The sequence below is a fragment of the Amaranthus tricolor genome, chromosome 16, assembly GCF_026212465.1.
Source record: "Amaranthus tricolor cultivar Red isolate AtriRed21 chromosome 16, ASM2621246v1, whole genome shotgun sequence".
Classification (NCBI taxonomy): Eukaryota; Viridiplantae; Streptophyta; class Magnoliopsida; order Caryophyllales; family Amaranthaceae; genus Amaranthus; species Amaranthus tricolor.
The window spans coordinates 21664405-21688247 of NC_080062.1; the positions used below are offsets into that span (position 1 = coordinate 21664405).

Here is a 23843-nt window from a genome sequence, read left to right on the forward strand (position 1 = left end):
CCGAATTCTCCATTGAAGAAGCTTCATTTACAGAATTATGTCGAATACTTACAACAGTCCATCTCGAAGCCCTGGAAGAGGGAGCACATCTACTTCTACTACGACGCCGACAACGGCTAGATTTCATGTTGCTGGTGTTTCTCGTTTGAGATCTTCGTTTGTTAAGAAACCACCCGAACCTCTTCGACGTGCTGTTGCTGATTCCCTTTCTTCCTCTTCTTCTTCGTCGTCTTTTTCCTCTATTTCTGCTCTTTCTTCTCATCATCTTTCTAGTAATCCTTCTGTTCATGCTTCTGAAGCCTCTCGTACTCTTCGGGTTTGTTTTCTTCTCTTTTTTTGTTGACATTATCATTTTTATTGCTCCAATGTTCTGCCCAATGTGAATAATTAAATTTGAAAAAAATGAGTTTTTTATTCATTTTTGTTGTTCCGGTTGATAAATTTGTTAATTTGTGGTATGATGAATTAGAATGTTTAATTCAGTGGGATGAAAACTTTCTTCTGGAGTTGCAAGAGAGTACCCCGGGAGTAAATTTGTGCGTTAATTTCAATTGATGGTAGTTGGGGATTTTTTCGTTAGGTTTTTTGTTTTTATTTTTATTTTTATTTTATTATTATTATTTTTTGCTTTGTGTGCTCCTTCCATTTCCTTTGCCGGATTTTTGGTTATTATTCTACATGGTTTTGTGAAGTAAGGGATTTCAATTCAGGTTAATTACAGATATTGACTTGCAAACCAATAACAGGACACAGGAACTAAAACTGTTATCGATTTGCTGATCTTGCCTTTTCATAAATTTGCACATTAATATGTAATACTAACCTAGACATTGTCAGACGCAGGAGAGATTGACAGCGCACCCCAAATTAAGTGTCTTTCCACCACTCCATAGGGTTTTATATAGCTTTTTATGTGGAACTCTATTCAAACATAACAAGCTGATAATATGAACTTATAAGCTTATCATTCATCAGCTCCTTTAAGGTTTTATTTTCCCTTTTTGTTGGACCATTTTTGTTGAGGAATATTAGGGGCACTAGATTCATGAACTATGCTACATTCATCACAAATTTTGGATAAAGAGTTATTTCCATATTCAGTACCTCTCGATCTTAATCTCTTAGAGACACCTTTCCTTTACCAAGTATTTCGATAGTTGTATTTTTTCCCATGATGACACATTCTCCATAATTTACCTCTTCAAAGTCCTTCACAAAGGCTTTATTTGAGGAAAAATGCCTTGAAGCCTAGGTGTCAAGGATCCACTCATTTTTGTCCTCTAACTTCTACTAGCACCTCTAATTAGATCACTACTTTTTAACAAATTGGTTTTAGGGTACCTATTGCCACCTTTGGACTCTCTATGATGATTATTACATTGAAGTCTTATGACTCACTTTCCCGCGTACATACCAATCATTATTACACCCCTTGCTAATTTTCTTATCTTTTTTGAAATTTCCATTCTTGTTCTTATCAGCTTTCCGTTCTTATTATTAAATTTAGAACATGGATTTTCAATTACAATATTAGATTAGTAGCATGGAAATAAATCGCAGTCGCGAATGCGTTTGTTGAAATGGTCTTGGTGTTGCGGAGTAATGACGCGAATCAAGGCTGATGGGGTGTGATTTTTTGAGAAACAAATCACATAAGGGGAGTTTTGAACTTATAATTGCATTTTTGTTGTTGAACTACTATTATTATGCAATTGTATGCCTATAGCTATTATAATTGCACTATATGAGATACTTTTAGGTATAATCAATCAACTATTTTGTTTATCAACTATAATTACGAGTAACAATAATTTAAGTGATCGTAATAATTAAAGGTAATGAGTATTAATGAAATTTTAGCGGGGAAACAAATTTTACCTTCATTCTTAAATTCTCACAATTGATTGTGACATATTGTACGGGAATATGTCATCATCAGTTGCAAGCATAATGGAAAGGAGGAAGTAACGTTATAAAGGTGAAATAACGGGTGTTTTGTAACTGTCAACGCGACATTTTGACCGTGAAAATTCATACATCATTAGGATTTAATGTCGCGGCAATTCTCAAACAGGTTTTTAATGGGCATTACGTGACGTAACAGGGGAAATTTTATTCCATGATTAGTATTACCTACATCAGAAGTAAATCCTACCTTGTCATTTAAGCGATTTGCTTCGTCGGTCCCAATGAGTTTTTGAAGGATTATGTCGTTGAGTAAGTTTTGCTAGTTACTCCATGATGGTGGGATTTCTCCAAAAGAACATTGACTTGGAGAGTTTCACACATCTTCATTCCTTCACTAATGATATCAAAAACAATGTTTTCATATTCATGGACTTAAATCATGTTTGGTTTCTCATCATCCATTTTGAAGTTCTACCACTTTCCTACAATATATTTTTTTCTGCGTAATCCACAAGGTGCTTCGTCTCCAAAGTAACCCAAATACATCACTTGCCTTTGAATTCATAAATTATTAAAGAGATTATATGTCATGTGTTCAAGAGGTGAACCCTTATGAGACAATTTTCCTCTTAATTCTTTTGGATTTAACCTTCAAATCCTTAATTTCTTCATCGGTAAGTTTTGGAGTGCATTTAAGAGCTTCTTTAAGAGTATAGTCAACCTCTAATTATTCAAAAAAGGTTAGAAGCTTTTTGGACCATCTTTTGTAGTTATTAGACCAAGAGGCTCATGTTTGAAGGGGTTGGGAAAAGTTTTGGAAAGAACAAAGGCCATAATGAAAAAATGCGATAACAGATGATAGTTGTAGCAACACAATGATGCGGTAACATGAGTGACGCAATTTTTGTATCGCCCCATATTGGTTGAAATTATGAGATATTCCTAAAACTGGTCTAGTACACAATTTTTTTTATACTTATACAACATGGGTGATAGAGATTTGATAAATTTAAGAAACCTTACAATGCGACTGATACAATACGACACGCCTTTTTTTTGCATTATGGAAGACATGATGATCACCTTCTTAATTGTTGGAAATTTGGTTATGTTTCTTTGGAGAACTCTTTATTTTTTTAATTGAAAAGGTGCTTGTATTTGTAGATGTTGTTAGTGTGCCACAAAGGTACATGGTTGCCTTAAAAACAATTCCAGATCATCAAAGGTGCCACAGTGCGTGAAAACTTTTCCAATGTTAACACACTTTCCCTAATACGTAGTGTCTATTCATTATTAAGGGTGTAAGTAAGTCGTCACTCTAGACTTGGATTGGACATGCAACAACAACAATGCCAGAGCATTAAACCCAAAAGATTGGGGTTGGATGCATGAACTAATATATCAGTTTCACTAGTCGTCCCTTTGGATTGGACATGGTAAAATGTTCTTTATGCTCAAATGTTTGTAGATGTTTATTTTGTGAATCGTGAGTGTAGAGTGATCCTTCTATAGGCCATTCCTAACACTTAGAAAATGCACATTTAATCACATCTAGAAGCAACCATCAAAACTTGGATTTGCTTACCATTAAAGCCTAAAGGGATAGCATTTCTATGTAAGCTCCCTCTTAAAACATACTTACAACAGAAGAATCAAGAGGGTTGAAATTCATAATCAAACCCCTAATTATGAAGATAATTAAGTCATTGGATCAAGGTCAAAAACGTGCAAAAACTCGACGGGAAAGTGTATTCGCGCCTTGCAATCATCCATTGTCCAAAAATCAAACGAGGAAGCCTTGGGGTTGAACCCTGTGACCTACTTCTCCTTTGCTTTTCCCTATTAAGCTTTCATTGCAAGTCTCTTATTGAAAATCATTTAAAGCATTTTATAACATAAAATCACAACCAAAGTTAGCTTTAGGATATGTAATCACGTATATACTTTCTACTATAATAAATTGTTGTGTGGAACAACTAAATTGAACAACTATTTTGATGGCTTTACCGGTATAAGATTTGATGGCTATTATAATAGGCTTCCTTAATGTTTGACGGATTTCTCCCATCATTTTTTGGTTCATTGTAGTGAAGGTAAGTAATAGTTCAATCCTAGTTGCTTTTCTTTTTTAAAATTGATTCTAGATACTTTTCACGATAACAAAAAGAAGTGAAAATAAAGCTTTTATTGGAGAAAAATTTTGTACGCTATATGATTTATTTTGGGAGTATTTTGCAACCTTGACCATAATATGATCCCTATGGAGTTCAACATGCTTAGAAAATTAGCAAGTTGTGCCACCTCCCTCTCTTATCTGTCTAACACTACATCAAAAGGATGCATATACTTTTAAATTTGTTGTAGAAAATATACTTTATCGGAAAGATACCAAGGACCATTTTGATGGATGAGTGTTTATAAGTTTCTAATCTATGAGGACCAAATGATTTGATGTGGTTTCCCAGAATGTCAGAATTTATGCCAAGAATCTAGCTCATAAGAAAAAACAAATGCTATGATTCTCACAAATAAAATTTTGTTAGTAGTTTGTAGCCTTTGTATGGTTTTTTAAAATCATATTCCTTCTGGAAAGATGAAATAAATATATTTGATCCATTTTCATCATTCCGTAGTAGGTAAAACTAGGCTCTTTTTTTGATAGTTTATGTCAGAATGAAGTTCCAAAAGAACCTAGTAACTTATTGTCTTTTGCTTTAGGTTTCAGCTAGAATATTCTTGTGTAACAAGACCATAAAATGTTGTAAACTTGCAATTGCCATTTGGGAGGACTCTTATCGTGATAATTTGTGTCAAAATAGGCTGGAAGCTTGGCGTATTTCAGTGTCAAAATATCTTATGTTTTTATGAAGTTGATTAATGGGAACAATGTATTAGGCTGTAGGAAGATCTATCTAATGGAATGGATTTGAGGCCATTGCAAGATTATGAAACTTTGTCTTACATTGGTTGTATGGCCAACTAATGTGGGGTTTATAGAGTAAATCATAAATGAGCTCTCTCACCTACTAGGCTAGTCTTTTGGGTGAGTTGTTCTTGTTTGTTCAATAACAATGGTATCAGAGCCAACTTGGCGTGGTGACCTATAAAGCGTTGGCTTGGGTTAAGTCAGTTGTAGCCCGTAACCAACATGTAACCAACGAGGATCCAACTTGGAGTGGTTCTTTGTTATCTAAGATGCAACATTCCTTGGTGTGAGTTAGTAATTTCGTCAGGGATCTTTAATGCAGTACTTTTTTGTTTGCTACTGTTGTTTTAAGGGGCAAACTTCATTTAGAAGCCCAAGGTTTTACATGAGAGCGAAGCTTTTTATGCACTCTTTGATTTTGGAGACCCATTAGTAGAATACAACTTATGATATATATAATTGAAAAGTGAAAACCTACTTTGGATATTTCAGGGCATATGCTGCTTTTCTTAGCTAGCTTTGTATCAGATGTACATGTCTTTCTGTATTGTCATTTGGCACATGGTTTTTGGAGGAAGCTATATTCTGTTATATGTGGTATCTTGTCTTATTTTCATTTTTAGATTGCAGACTTACATGTGGGGTTTGGAGGGACTAGGGAGAAAAAGTTTCTGTGGTAAGTTGATTGCATATATCAGTTTTGTGGTTGAATCATGTAACAAAATTCCACTCATCTTTGCAAAATTGCTTTGTTGTTGGTGTGGGAAAGGTAAGCTTATCTAGCTTCCTTATGGGTATAGTTGCAACTTAGCTATTACAATTATCTTAATTTTTTAGGAATCGGCAATTTTTCTATTTCTAATTCTAATAACACAAAATAACTTATATTATCGTTTTTTTATATTTGTCGTGCTGTTCTTCGATGCTTTAAAATGCTTTTATAAAAATATTGTTGAAGTGACGCATGTTACCAAGGAAAATTGGAAACAATCTCATTTCATAAGGGTAAGGTTATTTACATTTGACCAGCTAAAGACACCTAGGTAGGAGTCACTTAATGCCATTGTGGTTAAAGAATGTTGAATTACTAGTGATGTATTAAGGTTTCTTTTAAAGGTTCTTCCCCCATTTTTTTCTCGTGGCTTGTATACATGATAATTAACCAACAAGTTGGATGATTAAATGACTGATTTTCATGGTCAATGTCAGGATTATTTATCATCTCCATCAACGACCGACCTTGCTTATTCTGTCATTTTAGAACATACACTTGCAGAGCGAGATCGCAGGTAGCTACTTTTTCTGTCTCTTTATTTCTATTTTGACATGCTGATAATATGGTAATATCTGGTCTTGTGATCTTGTGGTGTCTCTTTCTGTTTAGTGTGAATTCCTATAATGTTGCCTTATCCGGCTGTATTTCTCTTATTCCATGCATCTAATAGCTCTAGGGACTGACATCAGCGCGTTTTGGAACTTGTACTCTAGTAGCATCATGGTTACATGTGAATGTCCTTTTAACTCAATAAAAGCCTTCCTTATTGGAAATTCTTTTTCCCAGAAAGGGACAAAAAATAGTACTTATTTAGTAAAAAAACGTATCTTTGTGTTTTGTAGCTTGTACGGCTGTACTGCTGGATATTATACTTAGTATCTGATGACCAACAATATACGATCCCTAGTAGGATGACTTGCATATTCAGTTGCACCTACAAATATGAATTATGCTTGATTTTGATTAACTTGCAAATGCTTCAATCTGGAATAATATTGAGAAAGTAATTAGCTATGTATATATTAAAGAAAATCAATCAATGAGAGTGAAAATAGTGAGAAATAAATTAGCTGGGGAACATTTTCTTCATTTTTGTTTTGCGTCTTACCTTTTAAAATTGGAGTTTTGATGAGAACGATTTAAGATGGGTCTTAAGGTCTTCTCTCATTGAATGTGAGGAATCATTTCATGAAATCTTGGGCCTTGGGGTATGGAATTAGGTGTTGTATCCTGATAGTGATTCTAGTAGGCCTTGTTTGGTTCAAAACCTGTGACACAGATTTCAGTTGTATTAAATTTACTACTCTGTTCCTTCCATGACCATGGAATTTAATGTCCCCGAGTTACCACCTACTTTTCATCCAGCTCTTTTCTAACTGCCTTAACCACTACCTTCCGTCATTTTCCTTTGGCCAGGAATATTTTTGTCCCTCTGTTTCTCCCTTCCTGTAGCACCTTCCCTTCTATATTCTTAAATTTTTCTGTTGCACGTAAGGCATCTGACATAAATGTTGGTCAATAAGTTGGAGTGCTTTCTGGGATCATGCTTGGTCATGGGGATATTTGGCATTTGTGTAATTAGGTTCAGCTGATCATTTACACGTCAGTATTTGTATTAAATAAGTCACTGTTAGTAGTGTCATTTCATTTGTTTCTAAAAAATGTGCTAAAACTGCAATTATACTCTTGGTCCCTTGGAACTTGGTTCCTCTTTACTCTTCAATGATATTTAATTTTTTTTCAGCCCCAGTCTTTGGGGATTAAGACTCATGCATTGTTGTTGTTGTGGATGGTGTGTTAGTATATTTTCTCATTGCGAGCGGTCAACTACATTGACTTTTATGTGACTATGATTGTTGTGACACCCTCTAATATGTAGTTTCTTCGTTATAGACATTGGCAAACTTCCCTCACAGTTAAAGATTTCAGCCAGTTATTCTATTTTATTTGTGCAGCCCTGCAGTTGTAGCTAGATGTGTGGCACTCCTAAAACGTCATCTCTTAAGGTATAGTCGTTTTCTCTTTGTTTGTTCAGTTCACACGGATTATAGCAATACTACTATGTTTCTTATTGATGCAATTGCTGTACACATTGGAATTGTATCTCACTTGTTATAGCTTCCAAATTAATTTAGCTCTTGTGCTTTTATTTTATGAACTTAAGTTCTTGTTAGCACAAATTCGTGTAACATCTTATAACTTCAATGAGTGCCACTATGTTAAAATTGCATGAAAATTAAGGTTTGTGTGTTTAAATAAACTCAGATCAGACTAATAAGCTCAGATTAACTTGGGTAGATTTTTATAAAGCCAAAAGTACGAATTTTTTAATAAGGAGTTTCTGGTGAAAAGAATTGAGTGGTTGTTTGGATATTTTGGGGTTGAAGCGATAGAGGTGAATTGTCCTCTTTTGTTCCGAAAAATTGACGTCTTAGAACTTAATTTTTTCAGTTTCTAAGTTTGTGTCAATCTTATTTTACATGTTTTAACCCATAGCAGAGCTGAGCACTAATCATGATCAGTGTTAGTTTCTGATTTTTACAAAAAAAGGTATTTTATGGCTTTATCTTGAATATGTTACTCTGGTAGCTTCTCGCTTGTCACAAGCATTTAAGTCTTTGTGTTGTTTTTTAGTGAATGTTATTGTAGATATGAAGAATACATTCAATACTTTATTGTTAGCCTTTGAGTATGATATTTTTGTGAAGTTGCACATGACGTTTGTTACCAAGGGTCAATCGAAAAAAAACCTTTTTGTTAGTCTTATCACTTACAAGGGTAAGGTTACTTGCAACCAACCCTCCCAATACCCATCTTATGTGGGAGCCACTTAATGGCACCGGGGCAATGTAATATTGTTTTTGTTGAGTATGATGATTTTTGCTTCTTGCTTCTCAGGTGGGTGAACCTTTTGTCGGTTTCTTTTGAATATGGGTGAACACTCCATTTCCTGATATGTATCACGGCAGAAACTATTGTCATTCATTTTATTTCTCTTGCATGATTTGTATTGATTTACTAGATTGACCATCCCAAATGTTTGTAACTGATATCATCCGCTTGTTTTGTCTTCTATCGTCTGTCTCAAGTAATATATGTATTTTATAATCACTTTGTTTCAACCTTTTTGCTCTTTTTTTCCCTGGCCAGATATAAGCCTAGTGAAGAAACATTGCTACAGATTGATAGGTTTTGTGTAAATATAATTGCCGAATGTGATATTGGCTTGAGCCGGAAATTTTTGCCATGGTCACACTCATTGAGCCAGCAATCTAGTTCTGCAAAGCCTTCTGTCAATGGTGCACCTTTGCCTGTTTCTAGCTTTGCTTCCGCCTCCCTTATTAAGTCACTAAATTATGTTCGTTCCTTGGTGGCTCAACATATTCCAAGACGGTCGTTTCAACCAGCAGCTTTTGCTGGAGCCCCTTCAGCTCCAAGGCAGATCCTTCCCTCATTGTCATCTTTATTGAGTAGATCTTTCAATTCTCAATTAAGTCCTGCAAATAATGGAGAGTCATCAGGAAGGATAGACACTACCTTATCAGTGCCTAGCCAAAGAAGGACTGAAATTTCTGATGAAATGGACGATCAAGAATATCTTACGGCGGATGTTCTACAATGGCGTTGGAGAAATGATCAAGATTCTACTACTGCTTTAATTGATGGGTAATAATTCTTTTACTTATTTCTTCCTTTTACCTAGGATTTTTGCCTAGGCAAAGCAAAACTATCCAGGTGTTTGAATTCTTTACTAAAATCAGTAAATCCTATTTGATTTTGGATATTCAATCCGAAATTAGTTTTGGACTGGGGCAACGGACAACTTTTTAGTTCTTACAATTTGAATTTTGGATATTAGATTCCACATACTTCCTCTATCCCATGAAAATTGCCTCATTGGCAATTGGTGGGAAAATTAAGAAAAATGGGTAAAGTCAAAGTGGTATTTTATGGGAAAGTGGGAGAAATGTGTGGTTGAGATGAAAAACTAAATTAAATGTATGGATGAGAATTAAAGGATTGTTGCTCATGGCCGAAAATAGAAATTGCGCATATTTGATGGGAAAGACTAAAAAGGAAAGTGAGATAAATTTCGTGGATGTTTCAAAAGTTTGGGAAGCTTTTGGATACCAAGTATCTTACATGTGTTCTGAAAAGTTTTCAGATCTGTAATATTTGAAAATTTGAATATCTATACGGATATTAAATACTGAAGTTCTTGGACTTAGGATATCTGATATGGAAACTGATGTTGAATCTGTTGTTTGATCCATTCACAGCCATAATTATAGCATATATACATGTATTGATGAGAGTTCAGGATTTCCTAAGGCTTTCTGGTTTAGACCTAATCTTTTATTTCTTCTATTTGTTTCTAGCAGAGATCACAATTTGAATATGCAAGACTTGTTGAGATCTAATTTGCTTGACGTGGGTGCTGCTGCTCTACTTGTTTCTGATTTGGATGCCAAGAAGGGCCAACCATGGAGGCACTTTGGTACTGCTGACATGCCATATCTTGATCAACTTTTGCAACCCTCCTCCATGTCATCAATCACCAATAGTGCTTCTGCTCATCATCACTTAAGGATCATAACAGCTTCTAAAAGGACTAAATCTGGGTCTCAACAGATATGGCAAGTTTCTTGAATGTGACTATGTTCTTTTGAACTTATTTATTATACTTTCTTGTGTCTAGTTGATTTGGGATCACGGATTTGACAATGATTTTGATTGCTGTAGTCTGTAATTCTACTCGAATGACATATTTATTATCTGTATCTGCTTCTTGCTGACATAATTATCTAGATTTAGTGTAGAGGCCATATAGATGAACGTGCCCTCTTTGCCTAATGGTCAGAGGGAATGTGATGTAGCTTGGTAAGTGTAGATGCTATGAATTTTATTGTTGTCCATATTACGAATCATATTAGATCCAAAAGGAACTAAATGAGAATCACCTAATCTGACGAGCCAGTTTAGATGTTAAAAACATGACTTGACTCGTGAGTCTGAAACACCTTAATCAGCTTAGTTCTACTTCCTTTACATTCTTGATAGGCAAATGATCTGGTGCGAATTGTTTTGATAATGAAAATTGTTTTAATGAAAGTTGAGTTTTCTTATAAAGCCCTTTTTAATAGAAAAGCTCAAATACCAGCCGAGATTAGTTTCAAAAATGAGAACATCGAGCTACGTTTTTAAGTTTATTAACTTCCTTTTCTGGAATATGTTGACTGTATTTGTTGTTCTTAGCAAGGTTGATATAGTTTGTGTCATAGAGTTGCTGGAGTTCTTTTGGAGGAAGAGACAGGAAGGGAGAAGAAGCTGAGATTAAAGTGCTTTTGCATTGTTTTGACTTGAGGGTGTACTAGTGTAGTATCAATTGTCATTTTCAGCGAGTATTTGTTTTTATTCTTTCAAACAAAACTGTTTTCCTTGTTAGTTGTTTTGGTGATTGGTATGTTCATTTATGATTGGTATAATGGAAAGTGGGAACTTCTGATTTCTAAATCCTAAATAACGTTTTTGTTGTTTGATCTTGTCTATACAGTGAATATTCAACATAATATAGCAATAGGACCTCTTAAAGTGATACTGGTGATTTCCGATGATAAGATTACCCTTCAACAAAATTTCAGTCATGCAGTTGTGCAACTTTTTATAAGTTAATCTGTTTCGGGAATTGTATTCCTGTAACTACTTCTGAATATCTGATAGTTGTCTTTCTTCCTTATTGATTAGGGAGGATTGTTCAGTGAGCACATTTCGGCCGCGTGCACGACCATTGTTTCAGTATCGTCATTACAGGTAAGGCATAAGTTCTTGAATGTTTCATCCTGCTGCAGCTCTGCTGCTATGATTTATATCGTCATCTGGCTTATTGGGCGTATCAAAAGTCTTATGTTGTCTTCTCGCTTGGTTTACTTGGAAAAAAAATTTTGAAACCTGGGCTCCTTTAATTGCTTCTGTATATGTTGGTGACTCCGGTGTAGAAAATGCGCCCTCCTATTCAAGCTATTAGTCTCATTTGATTTTGGCACTGTTCATCAATCGTTCTTAACTTGTACTTTATTTTTAATCTATAAGTTATCGTATAGTCAAGTGGGATCTTGTTTGATTTGTTTCAATGCTAAGATCATTAATATCATCTTTTTACAATTTTTAATTATGCACAATTAGAGGTATTAATGATAGAATTATTGCATTGGCAAATGTATCTAGTTAAATGGGATTATTAGGGCGAATAGGAGGGAGTAATAGTTTAGCGTTATCTGTAACATCATCCATAGATGTGTCAAACTTTTATTAGAGTCTGTTATTATTCCTTTGTTTTTTTGCCTGTATTCTAATGAGGAATAAGGACCTGTGTGGAGCTTGTATTCAATTTTGTGTTGCTTCTTTCTACGTCATGGTTATGTAATTTTATTTTTTCTCGATCATATGAATGGATGCATGTGGTTGTGTTGTTTGTACTTTTAAGTTGAGAATGGCTTTCCAGATGCTCTATATTTGTTTTTCTGTGTGACTCTATTATGCCATCAACAAATACCTCCGCCATGTTTTCTGATTTATGAAACCTGAACTGTTCCCGGAAGATGTTTTAACCAAATCTACTAAAGGTGGTTGGCTGGTGGAAGAGTTGGTACAGGGTTGTAGAAACTGGAAGTTGAGATCATTACTCAAGTGTTTGAAGAGTTTACACCTCTCTTCGGAATACTTACTCTGGTTTTTCAGCTGCTAGGCTTTCAACATTTGACAATTTTTTAGCTACGCTTTTTTTGGGTAAAAAGCATGTATTGTACATTTATGCCCCCAACTTTCCCACTTACTATTTCAAGACCAACCATCAGTTAGTGAACCTAAGTACCTAATATCATTAATAAGTTTATTTTCTGCTACCTAACCTAAACTTCATGAGAAATTAATCACTCCTTAAAGATAAATTACGCACTCACCTGATTTTCCATGATAACCCTATGACTCCTTTTCTCTTTCCCGTTCTTAAGCTTCTCACCATAACCATGGTATATGTAGCAATCAAAAACTTTTTTTCCCTTCATTTATTCTACGGAGCAATCACAAAATAAATTTTTTTTTTTGAAATGAAACATATAGTGATTGAAGCAAGTATATTTTTTTTTCTGGTGTCACATTGTAAAAGGGAGTGTGAGGTTCTTTTGTCTTTTTTAGCAATAGATGGTCATGATATTTATTGGACTTGCGATATTTGGTTAAGTAGAGTGTAACAGATCAGCCAAGATGGTAATCAAAACAACCTTTATTAATGAATACAAGAACAATAATATGGGACGTTCAAGTCTCCCAAACACTCCTAAGTATGGGACATTCGAGTCTCCCAAACACTCCTAAGTGTTTCCACTTCTTTCTCTAGATATTTCCTCTCCGTCAAACATCCCATACTCCCCTCTATTTATAAGAGATGGGATGGGAAATACAAACAAGAATAACGGCTATTAAAAGACTAACTAACATATCCTAAAATACAACTCTAACTAACTTTTATTCTTTTACATTATTTAAGACCCTATGAGTATGCCATGTATGACATAGAGGCTATGATTCAAGTATTTATAAAAACTGTTTGGTAAATTTTGTGAATCAGCCAGCACCATTTATTTTTTTTTTTTAATTCATTTATTGTTCTTAAATTTTTTCCGGATATAGTGAACAGCAGCCTCTGAAATTGAATCCTACTGAGGTGGGTGAGGTCATATCAGCCGTTTGCTCAGAGACGTCCATGCCAAGCACAAATCTGATGACAATGTCAACTGGACTGAGTAGCCATCGCACAAAGCCATCCATTGATGTGGCTGTCAGTGTCCTTATCAAACTTGTTATTGACATGTACGTTTGCTCTTATACAATCTCTCTCTCTCTCTCGCACACATTTTATTGTTTAGTTTATCTTAAGTGCATTTAGGTGATATATTCTATGTATATTTTATCCCGGCATGTCTATGTAGTGTTCTCTAAATATAGTAGAGTAGTGCATCAGTTATGCCATTCTCTCCTTGTCAATAACATGTTGATTGGTGATGATTATTATCTGTTAGATTGCTTATAAGATTGATTTCTGCTGTTTGCTTATCTAAAATTATCTTTCAGTTTCATTCTTCTAGCATGAAAACCAGTAAAAGAAATCAATGGAATTCTCTTTATGTTTGAACATTTTTTACGTAAGTTACTTTATTTTCTCTTTTGTTAATATGTAAACTTTATTGTGTTATTAAGGTGGTAACTTTGGTTGATCCTGTTGAAATAGGAAGCATGTCCGCTGCTAATCGATTTATGAATTGTTCTATGGAATATATAGGCTTGAATTGTGTTCATAAATATCTGGCTTGTGGTAATATAATATTCTTGTGAGGATTATCGAGTTTCGCCATTCCCTTCGTGATCTGCTACCCACATATGCAGATTGGTAAGTGCAAGCCTACTTTAGCAGAATTAGTTAGCGAATTGTAGACATGTATGCTAGGTAATTCTGGTTCCTGTTGACAACCTATTATTTGTGAAGGTGTACTTCTGAGATTTTCTAGCTCCTAAAATTTGACAGCTATTTGTTGGAAAAGTAATGTTTTTATTTGCTTCTTCTGCAGGTATATTTTGGATTCTGACTCTGCTGCTCCTCTAACTCTTAATATGCTTGAGGTACCCTGTTGATTAGATAAACTTTTCTTAAATAGTTTTTGTTATTTGTTGTCTCTGTCCTCTTATCCTGAAGGAAACGGTTTTCAGGATATGGTTTGTTCACCCAGATTGTCTTCTAGGACTCGTGCCTTTGACTTAATATTAAATCTTGCTGTTCATGCTCACTTATTGGAGCCTGTTGTGGCCGATGATGTTTCAACCATTGATGAAGAGTTTTCTCAAGAATTATCTTTGGACAGTGAAGCACAGGTGGGGAATCCTAGCAAGAAAACAGATTCTCACAAGAATGTAGGAGACTCCTCAGCAATTGAAAATTTTGAAACCTGGATCTTGAATATTCTCTATGAGATTCTTTTGCTTCTTGTTCAGGTATATGCTGTTGCTATTGTTTTCTCTTAGGCTTGAATTTCATTACTGATAAATGCATTGCTTGGCCAACTTCTCTTAAACATTCGGAGATTATGTGGTTCTTATGTGCTTGAAATTCACAGACAGAAGAGAAACAAGAATTTGTCTGGGCTTCTGCTCTAAGTTGTTTGCTTTATTTTGTCTGCGATGGAGGCCGAATTCGAAGGACTCGACTGAAAGGCCTTGACATAAGGGTGAGTGCTTTGTTTTTGGGAAAACTATATTTTTGCCACTAGAAAGTAATGATCTGAATCTGATGGTAGCTTTCCCATTTCCTTTTGTTTCACTAGTCTGTAAATGTATTCAAAATATTTGTTTGTTGGGTTTTGTTATATATGTTTATGTATTCTGTTGAGAAAATGATTGCTTGTATTAGTTTGATAATTGATTCACCCGATTTATGGGCAACATTAATGTTTTGATACATTGCTTTTCTTTATATCATTGGAATAAAGTTATTTTTCATATCTGTCAGTAATTTCCTAAGTTTACATCTCAATTGGAGTACTATGAGGCTCTGAGCTAACAAATATTTTATGAAAATGAAAGTAGTCATATCTCGATTTTGCACAGAATTACTTTTGGATCAATTATTTGTTGTCATTTGAAACTTACAGAAACTTCATGTTATTCACATCACAATCATTCTATTCTATTCTATTCTATAATATTATTTCACCGTAACCAGTCCCTGCAAATCTTTAGGGAATTCACAGTGGGTGTATTTTGTTCAAGTTCCATGTCATCCAAATACACTCGTTACATCAATAGTGAAAACCTCTGTGAAACAGAACCCAAATCTTCTTACACGGCCATTCCATTTAAAAAAAATCTATTGCACATGTAACAGTTACAACTTACAAGAAATTGTACTCATCTTTATAGAACAGTTGCCAACGATAGTAGGGTTCCAACATGAAATGACATATCACCTTACAAAACCAAATATAAAACCATTATTGTTAATGACCTTATATTGTCTTTTTATTTTGTATGCATATTCAGGTTGTGAAGGCTTTGATAGAAGTCAGTAGAATGAGTTCATGGGCTGAAGTTGTTCATTCAAAACTCATTTCAATTTTAGCAAGGATGTTCTATGATCTTCCTGATGAACAGGGCACATCTAGTCCATGTACACCTAAGTTTCTGGTAGAACAAGTTGATATGATTGGTGGGATTGATTTTATCTTCATGGAGGTATATTGCCATTTATACAGAACAGTAATTCCTTATGTGTGCTTATCTAAGCCTTCAAAAACCACATTTCCAACATTTGTATGTTGGTCAACATCATAAAAGCTTGATATAAAGGTTAAAACTCAAAACTGACCCTTGGTGCATGTAATGTGGAAATTGATGCCGGAAAAACTGGTCAGCAGGCCTAAAATTGCTTTGAGGCAGTGTTGTGCAATCAAAAAGTCTAAATAATGTAGTTTCTGGTAACTGTTGACTTATGAAATATAGTTTTTGACAAATGAAATCACTGATAACAGTTAAAGTAGAATTAGTGACTATAGATTAAACTGTTCTCACTAAAAATGAAAGGAGAAAATGCATATAAACTTGAATTTGCGAAGAGTGCAGTCAGCGGAGAGAGTAATATTTTTATGTTGGATTTAAGGTTGTTCCTGTAGCCTGTATTACTTTTTGGTGTTTTAAACTGCACTTTGCACATCTAATTTTGTCTTATGACTCTCTTTCTGCAGTTTTCTCAAGCTCGAACAAGGGAGGAGAAGAGAAATCTTTATTCTTTGCTTTTTGACTATGTTTTGCATAAAATTAATGTGGCAAATATTGCTTCTGGAGTGTTTGAGTATGTAAATATTGAAATTCAAACCCTTGCAACGCTGCTGTCTCTTGCCAATGCTCCTGAAGCCTTCCATATTTCGGTGAAGCTTGGGGTGGATAGAATTGGTGAACTCTTGGGAAGATCAGTGTCTTCTGCATTGTCCAGATATTCAGACAGTGAACAATTGAGCACTGTAATTTTTACTCTTTTAACTCAGTTTCGTATATGCAATTAGAAGTACAAAGAAAATATAGATTCTTTGATGTTTTCCATGTTTTTTCATATTTATACAAGTCAATTTGGCGAGTTATCCTAGATACTCCCTTTTCAAGTCATCGTTGTGTAGTGTTTGCTTCTGTTTTTGTGAGTTCTTTTTTGGGAGGCAGTAGGGTGGGATAGTCCTTTTGAGGTTTACCTGCAGTACATAGTTTAAAAGTAAAGCCGCATCACCGTATCGAGATCGTGTTTTAAGGTTTTTGAGTTTACCATGTCGCATTGACCGCGAAATTATTCCTATTAAACCGTATTTTTGCACTATGCTGCAGCACTTTATGACTATGTTAGAGGCGAAAGGTTTTAATACTCTTGTTGTCAAGTCTTAAGTTATACAAGAAATAGATATAGTAATTTTATTTATCGCCTGGTATTGCTGGTGTTGTATGTTTGTTTTTTTATCATATGCTTGTTAAATTAGAGTTTGTGATGTTGCTACAAATGTTGCCATTTTCTTTGAAATCCAGATCCTTGAGAAGATTACGAGTGAGTTTGATGCAATTATAAGTTCATTTACTCACTTACAGAAAGAATTCTCCAGTATGAGACAGTTGACCAAATCATGCAAACTTCTGAAGAACATTGAGGACGGGGTAATAGGGAGGAATATCGCCAAGAAAGCTAAATTATCATGGGCCACCTTACATTCTCTTCTTCACTCTGATAGGACAGCATGCCGTCAAAATGGATACATTTGGTTGGGTGATCTGCTTATTTCTGAAATCAGTGAGAGAGATGGACATTTGTTGTCGAACATTAGCAGCTTGCGGCAGCAAATCACCTTAGTTGATCTGAAAGATTCTTCTACTCTTTCAGATATTCCATTATCTATATGGCTTATGTGTGGCTTGCTGAAGTCAAAAGACAGCACAATCAGAGCAGGTTTTTTGTTTGTTTTGGAAGTTCTTCTCATGCGATGCAAGTGTCTATTGGATGAGAATGGGCTTGAGGATTCAGCCAAAAGTGGTAGAGATGGTCACCAGGATAGCTGTCTGGAAAAGGCAAATTCAGTAATAGGTATTATGAGTGCATGCTTATTTTTGGTAGCTCAGATAAATGAGACAGATCACTTCAACATTCTGAAGGTATTTGCTTCAAAATGTTTTCCTACTGTTATATATACTCTTCAATCATGGTTGCACTGACTTATGAAATTGTGAACAATAAAATAGTGACAAGTGTCTGTTGATCTTGTTTTCTCATCTTGATGCTCATTGGATTGTAACAAAGATTTGCTAGGTATTTAAACTACAGTATTATACAGTATCATACAGTATCCCATTGAGTTATCAAGAGTTCATCGCCATGTCTATAAGGTGGTTAAAATTGCGTTTCCGTCATGCTTTAATGTTATATATTAGCTTTCATTTCTGGGGTCCTATATATCCTTTGTTAATATCCACCATTTTTCTTTCCTGTTTGAGGGTCAAACAAGACTGGCTCATGACCAGATGTTAGTAATGAAAATTTATGTTTTAACCAGTAGAGTTTCTGTGTATCAAGATTGATAAAAGCATTTGGATAACCTATCTGCCATGTTTTTGGCTGAGAATGGTTATGGGAATGCCAGAAGACGTGGGAGTTGTTTGTACGTTATAGAGTCTAAGCTAAGCTATGGTTGATACGACACAATTGCATTGACAATGTTGGGAATGCTATTTTGTGTATACGTATGATAGTATTTTTTCTGATTCAGTATGTTTTCAATCTCTGTGCAGATGTGTGACATTCTATTCTCTCAGCTTTGCCTTAAAGTCCCTCCAGCATCTGCAGATGCGGGCAATCTTGGTAGAGATTCTAGTATCATGGATATGAACAATAAGGCCAATCTTGGTGAATGTTCTCCTATGCATGAGACTATTCAACGAAGAGCACTTGAGGATGTTGATAACATCTATAGTTCATTAGTTAGTGAAACATCGTCAATGGCAGCTTTGCTCCTTCAAGGAAGTGTTGTAGTTCCATTGCAGTTGGTTGCACATGTTCCAGCTGTTCTATTTTACTGGCCACTGATTCAACTTGCTGGTGCAGCCACAGATAACATTGCACTGGGAGTTTCTGTTGGCAGCAAGGGAAGAGGAAACCTTCCAGGTGCAACATCAGATATCCGTGCTGCCCTTCTTTTACTTTTAATTGCAAAATGCACTGCAGATTCTGCTGCTTTCCAAGAAGTTGACGGGGAAGATTTTTTCAGGTAATATATTATCTGATTTGTCTCTGTTGTTTGTTAATTTGTCCATCAATGGGTCAAAGAACTGGTGTTTTTTGTATGGCAGACAACTGTTGGATGATACAGATTCGAGGGTGGCTTATTACTCTTCTGCATTTCTTTTGAAGGCAAGATATATAAAAACTTATTTTGTTATCTTGTATATCTGTGTTACAAACCCCACTATAGTTGGTTGTATTTACAAACTGCATTGTAATGGCAGAGAATGATGACGGCTGATTTCGAAAATTACCAACGCAGACTTCAGCAACTTGTTTTCAGGGCTCAGCAGGTAGTCTTTGTATCTGTTTCATCTGTATGCGACTGCAACTCTGGACTTTCTTCTGTTTTGATGTTATTTGTTTTCACCGCATAGCTTTGACTCCCTTTTCTTTTCTTTCCCTTTTGTAAAATGCTTTATGACGCAGAGCAACAATGAAAAACTCCTGGAGAACCCATATCTTCAGATGCGTGGGATACTGCAGTTGTCAAATGATTTTGGAAATGGTTTGTAGCAAATCTAGATATTTTGAGATCTCAGCAAATGCTCCTGGTTGAAGCAGAGAGTGTTAATTGTTTGAGTTGTGGGGTTCCGCTGGCAGTGTCCACAATTGTTTTATTCTTTAGGAGCCATATTTTTTCTTGATTTTAACATTAGTTTAGGATATGATAGGCCATTTGGCTCCCACAGGTGAGTTATTGACGGTCACATGGCCTTTATACATGCTTCAGCAATTAATGAAACAACATTTGAACATTGGGTAAAAGGTTTAGGATGATGGCGATGACTATTGCTTGCAATTGCTAGCTCAATTGCTATGAATATCATCTGAGTAGTTCACATCAGTATACGTTCATTGCTCTGGGACTCTGGATTGCTTCATCCACTGGAGACTTCATCCACACAGGTATTTTTGCTTCTCCAGAATGCATTTCTGTTGATTCATTTGATAAATGCTCTGTTCTTTTTTTAAGTATTTTTGTTTGGCAACTTCTGTTCCCGAAGGTTGCAATGTTTAATGATGTAAGGAGGTTTTATTTGAATGTTAGACTTACCATGCCACCAATAATCTCAGTATCTTTTGGGGTTTTATTATGGAATGCGCCATTCGATTAGGGCTGAAACTGATAATATTGTTAGTTAGCTTGATAAATTGACGAAAGCCTTTGATATTCACAAATGTTGTTAGAAATAGGTGACTTAGGGCATGTTAGTTGTCAATTCACTTCAGTTTTATGCTGATTGTTTTTACCCATTACTTTCACACACTACTCGATAAGTTCAGGATTCAGTTGGGGATAACCGAGCTACTCATTTAATGACATTGCACACTATACATCCAAAAAGGTGCTTATTGGATGGATAGTTACTAAACCTGTCAAATTGGCCGAGCTGGAACAGGTCATAGATGTATTATTATTTAATTTCATATTGCTTTTTTCTTATCCAAAAAAAAAATTGCTATCCAATAGCTAAAAAAATATTATGTAATTTTTTTTTCATTAAAATTTTTTGAATTAGTTATTATTTTGGGCCAAAACAACTTTCCTAGTCATAGTTGTGGAATATCGACTCATAATAAATATTGATGAAAAAATAGTAGGTTATAACTTATAACTCAAAAATATTGATGTACAACTCAAAGATTCACTAAATTTCAAGGAAATGGGTCAGGTTAGTCGGGTCAAAATTTGACTAGTCTTGGTGACTACAAGCACCTGTCATAATTTTTCTACCTTTGTTTTCAAATAACTATATAGGATTCTTGTCTTAGAATCTAGAAGTACATATGTCCAGATATTCAACAAAACTTTAGGGTACTGCCATACAGTTAATATGTTTGAATGTCTCTCAAAAAAAATGTTTGAATGAATATCTCTGTTTTAGTTTCTCGATTATCTTTACTCGGTTGCAGGGACATGATTCTGTTATTTATATATATGTTCTTTTTGTTAATGAGATCTATTTCCCTGACTTTAATAATTGTCAAATACATTGCTGCTCCATTAGGAAACCAAAACTTACATGTTTCTTGTAGATTTTGAAGTAGAAATACTCGCTTTTTTATTTAGCTTTAAGCTTATAGGTAAAACATGGAGAGTTTCTCATTCGGTAAATAACTAATTAAATGTTTTTCCAAGTTATAATCATATAATAAATATTTCTTTTGTGCATATTCTCTCTAATGTTGTTATAGCTGTTCTTGCAACTTTAAAGGTCCTTGTCTTGTGGTTGAGTTTTTATTTTTTGCTGATGCATTAACTTGTTTTGAATTTAATCTTCTAACCTATACAAATTTGTTTACGAATTCGTAACATTTTTTTAGTATGGTCTTCCAGATGGATTTTGATGCCCCGAGTGTACCTTGTGTCCATACCGTACATATGAACAAATATGATCTTGGATGTTGGAAGAACTTTCCACCTTTGTTTATTCTTTTCAAGCGGCGATTTTTATAAGCCTGATGAAGCCTTCCTGATTTGACAATACTAATAAAAGCTTACCGGGATTTTGTGGAAACTTTGTAACAATGATGACTTGTAGCATAATGATCAGTCATTAAGCTTAAAGATGATGCAAAGGTGCACATCTCCACTTTTAAGGGGTTGCTGCTGCCAGAAAGGGGCGTCCTTCGGATATGCCCGATGCCTATTTTCTTTGATACCCTTGGAAGTATTTATTCATCTGCTTCTGTAAATCTCTATTTTTGGGTTTATAACAATTTTTCTTTAAATGTAGTTTCTGTAATAGTTCACTTAGATATAGTATTTTTGCTCCTGATCTGTATAATATCCAAATTTTGACATCATTTGGAAGTCTTTTTGCCAGTATGCTGTAAATTTATTTATTTATTTATTTTGCATTCAATTGTTCAGTAAAATGTATCAAGGAATGTTTGGAGTCAGGTTTTGGAAACAAGCAACCTAGATGAGTTATGTTGATGAGAATTAAGTTTTCACGATCCTTAAACATCGCCATCTTTTTCATTTTATCATCACCTTCCTAATGAAATTACGATTTTGCCCCTGAATTTAAAATTTCTTAAATATACTCTAACTTCACTAAATAACACCTTTATCACACTTAAAAACAAAATTACAACATTAAATTTTTGGAGCAAAAGCTAAGGAATTCAATCTGCAAACAAATAATCAAGGTAAATTTTATTCGAATCGTATTATTTTAAATAAAAAAAAGAAAAGAAAAAGTGAGTCGCACGCGACTCGGCCGCGGGCCGCACGAAACCCGCGGCTCATCGCGCGTTCGACTCACCCAATTTTTTTTTATTAAAAATTTTATTTTTTGAAATAATATACTTAATATTATTATTATTATTATTATTATTGTTGTTGTTGTTGTTGTTGTTGTTGTTGTTGTTGATGATGATGATGTTATTATTATTATTTTTTTTTTTAATTTATTATTATTATTATTATTATTATTATTATTATTATTATTATTATTATTGTTATTATTATTATTATTATTATTATTATTATTATTATTATTATTATTATTGTTATTATTGTTATTATTATTATTATTGTTATTATTATTATTATTATTATTATTAACTTTTTATTTTTCCTTTAAATATTATTTTTATTAATTTTGTTGGTGATGTTGTTATTATTGTTATTGTTAGTAAATTTTTCTTTAATATTATTTTTAAATATTGTTTTTGTTATTAGTGTTATGATTATCATTATTGTTTTTGTTATTATTGTTATGATTATTATTATTGTTCTTTCAATAATTTTATTATTATTATTATTATTATTATTATTATTATTATTATTATTATTATTATTATTATTATCATTATTATTATGATTATTGTTAATTTTAGAAAATTAATTACAATAATAATAATAATAATAATAATAATAATAATAATAATAATAATAATAATAATAATAATAATAATAATAATAATAATAATAATTAATATTTTGTTAAATTATATTTGTTGATAATGATTAGTTAAATATTGTTGTTGTTAAATTATATTTGTTGATAATGAGTAGTTTAATATGTAAATTAATTATTGTCTTTTGTTCATGTGGTTAATTTAACGTAACGTTTGATTATGTTTATTTATTATTAATAGTTAATTAAATTATCAAAATTGTAGTAAATGGCTGGTAGTCAGGGGAAAGGAAAGAGTTTTTTTAGACACTTGTTGAGCGGAAATAGTTTTAGGCCTACCCTACTCAGAGGGGACCCTCATGAGAGGGGGGTTACAGGTTCTGCTAGGAGTGCTAGACAGGAAAAGGCTACCAGACACAATGAGGTCCAACGATCGAGTACGCTGCACCAAGTGCACACTCGGTTTGATGACCAGGCTAGCGTCCAGAGTAGTTGGAGGGTTTCTAGTGATGATGTTGATGATGATGATGATGTTGAGTACCAAGGTGCTGTTGGTCGCTCAGTGGATTGGACTGTTGTCCCCGGGGTCGACAGTGAATACGCACGTGCCGCCCGTAGTTCTGCAAACGCATCTGAGCATGCCGGACATAGTAACGTTGATGATGAGCCGCCACGGGGGAGCAAGCGCTCACAGTTCGCTGGAACGGACTAGTTGGTCACATCATCCCAGCCCGGGGGGCCCACAGATACGCGACTGATACTCAGCTATGGCGGGCACATAGCTAGAGTTATTTTTGACGGCTCTGAGCGTACGCCTATGGTTCTGGAGTGTTGTAGTAGAAAGAAGTCGTTGGAGGCGACCATCGGACTGCAGGATGTGTCTGCTGCGCTTTATGATGTTCTACCTGCCACTCCCCTCGGCCGGCTACCCTACATTATGCACCAATACATTGATTGTGCTTTGATATTGGCCTTCTTGGAGAGGTGGCAGCCGGATACGAACACCTT

General features: G+C 34.5%; 2 protein-coding genes across 3 annotated transcripts in view; one reads left to right on the forward strand and one right to left on the reverse strand.

The window, feature by feature from the left end:
* The window catches only part of LOC130802634 (zinc finger BED domain-containing protein RICESLEEPER 2-like), a 7261-nt gene extending 7234 nt beyond the window's left edge, over nucleotides 1-27 (reverse strand). The window contains exon 1 of the mRNA XM_057666643.1: nucleotides 1-27. This exon is cut by the window's left edge and continues 133 nt beyond it. Within this exon, the coding sequence (XP_057522626.1) occupies nucleotides 1-27 (27 nt within the window).
* LOC130803330 (uncharacterized) overlaps nucleotides 1-21885 on the forward strand; it is a 22073-nt gene extending 188 nt beyond the window's left edge. Inside the window, exons 1-18 of one of the 2 annotated variants that reach the window (XM_057667533.1) lie at nucleotides 1-316; nucleotides 6044-6123; nucleotides 7565-7615; nucleotides 8760-9275; nucleotides 9992-10250; nucleotides 11359-11420; nucleotides 13299-13478; nucleotides 14234-14285; nucleotides 14373-14654; nucleotides 14777-14887; nucleotides 15699-15890; nucleotides 16400-16675; nucleotides 17283-17840; nucleotides 18474-18949; nucleotides 19032-19092; nucleotides 19188-19256; nucleotides 19393-19872; nucleotides 21305-21885. The exon at nucleotides 1-316 is cut by the window's left edge and continues 188 nt beyond it. In XM_057667533.1, coding sequence (XP_057523516.1) covers nucleotides 38-316; nucleotides 6044-6123; nucleotides 7565-7615; nucleotides 8760-9275; nucleotides 9992-10250; nucleotides 11359-11420; nucleotides 13299-13478; nucleotides 14234-14285; nucleotides 14373-14654; nucleotides 14777-14887; nucleotides 15699-15890; nucleotides 16400-16675; nucleotides 17283-17840; nucleotides 18474-18949; nucleotides 19032-19092; nucleotides 19188-19256; nucleotides 19393-19479 — 3591 coding nt within the window. In that variant the 5' untranslated portion in view covers nucleotides 1-37 and the 3' untranslated portion in view covers nucleotides 19480-19872; nucleotides 21305-21885. Of the gene's footprint in view, nucleotides 317-6043; nucleotides 6124-7564; nucleotides 7616-8759; nucleotides 9276-9991; nucleotides 10251-11358; nucleotides 11421-13298; nucleotides 13479-14233; nucleotides 14286-14372; nucleotides 14655-14776; nucleotides 14888-15698; nucleotides 15891-16399; nucleotides 16676-17222; nucleotides 17841-18473; nucleotides 18950-19031; nucleotides 19093-19187; nucleotides 19257-19392; nucleotides 19873-21304 lie in introns of both variants that reach the window. The other variant, XM_057667532.1, reaches the window with a different exon arrangement.
* Nucleotides 21886-23843: the final 1958 nt, after the last annotated feature.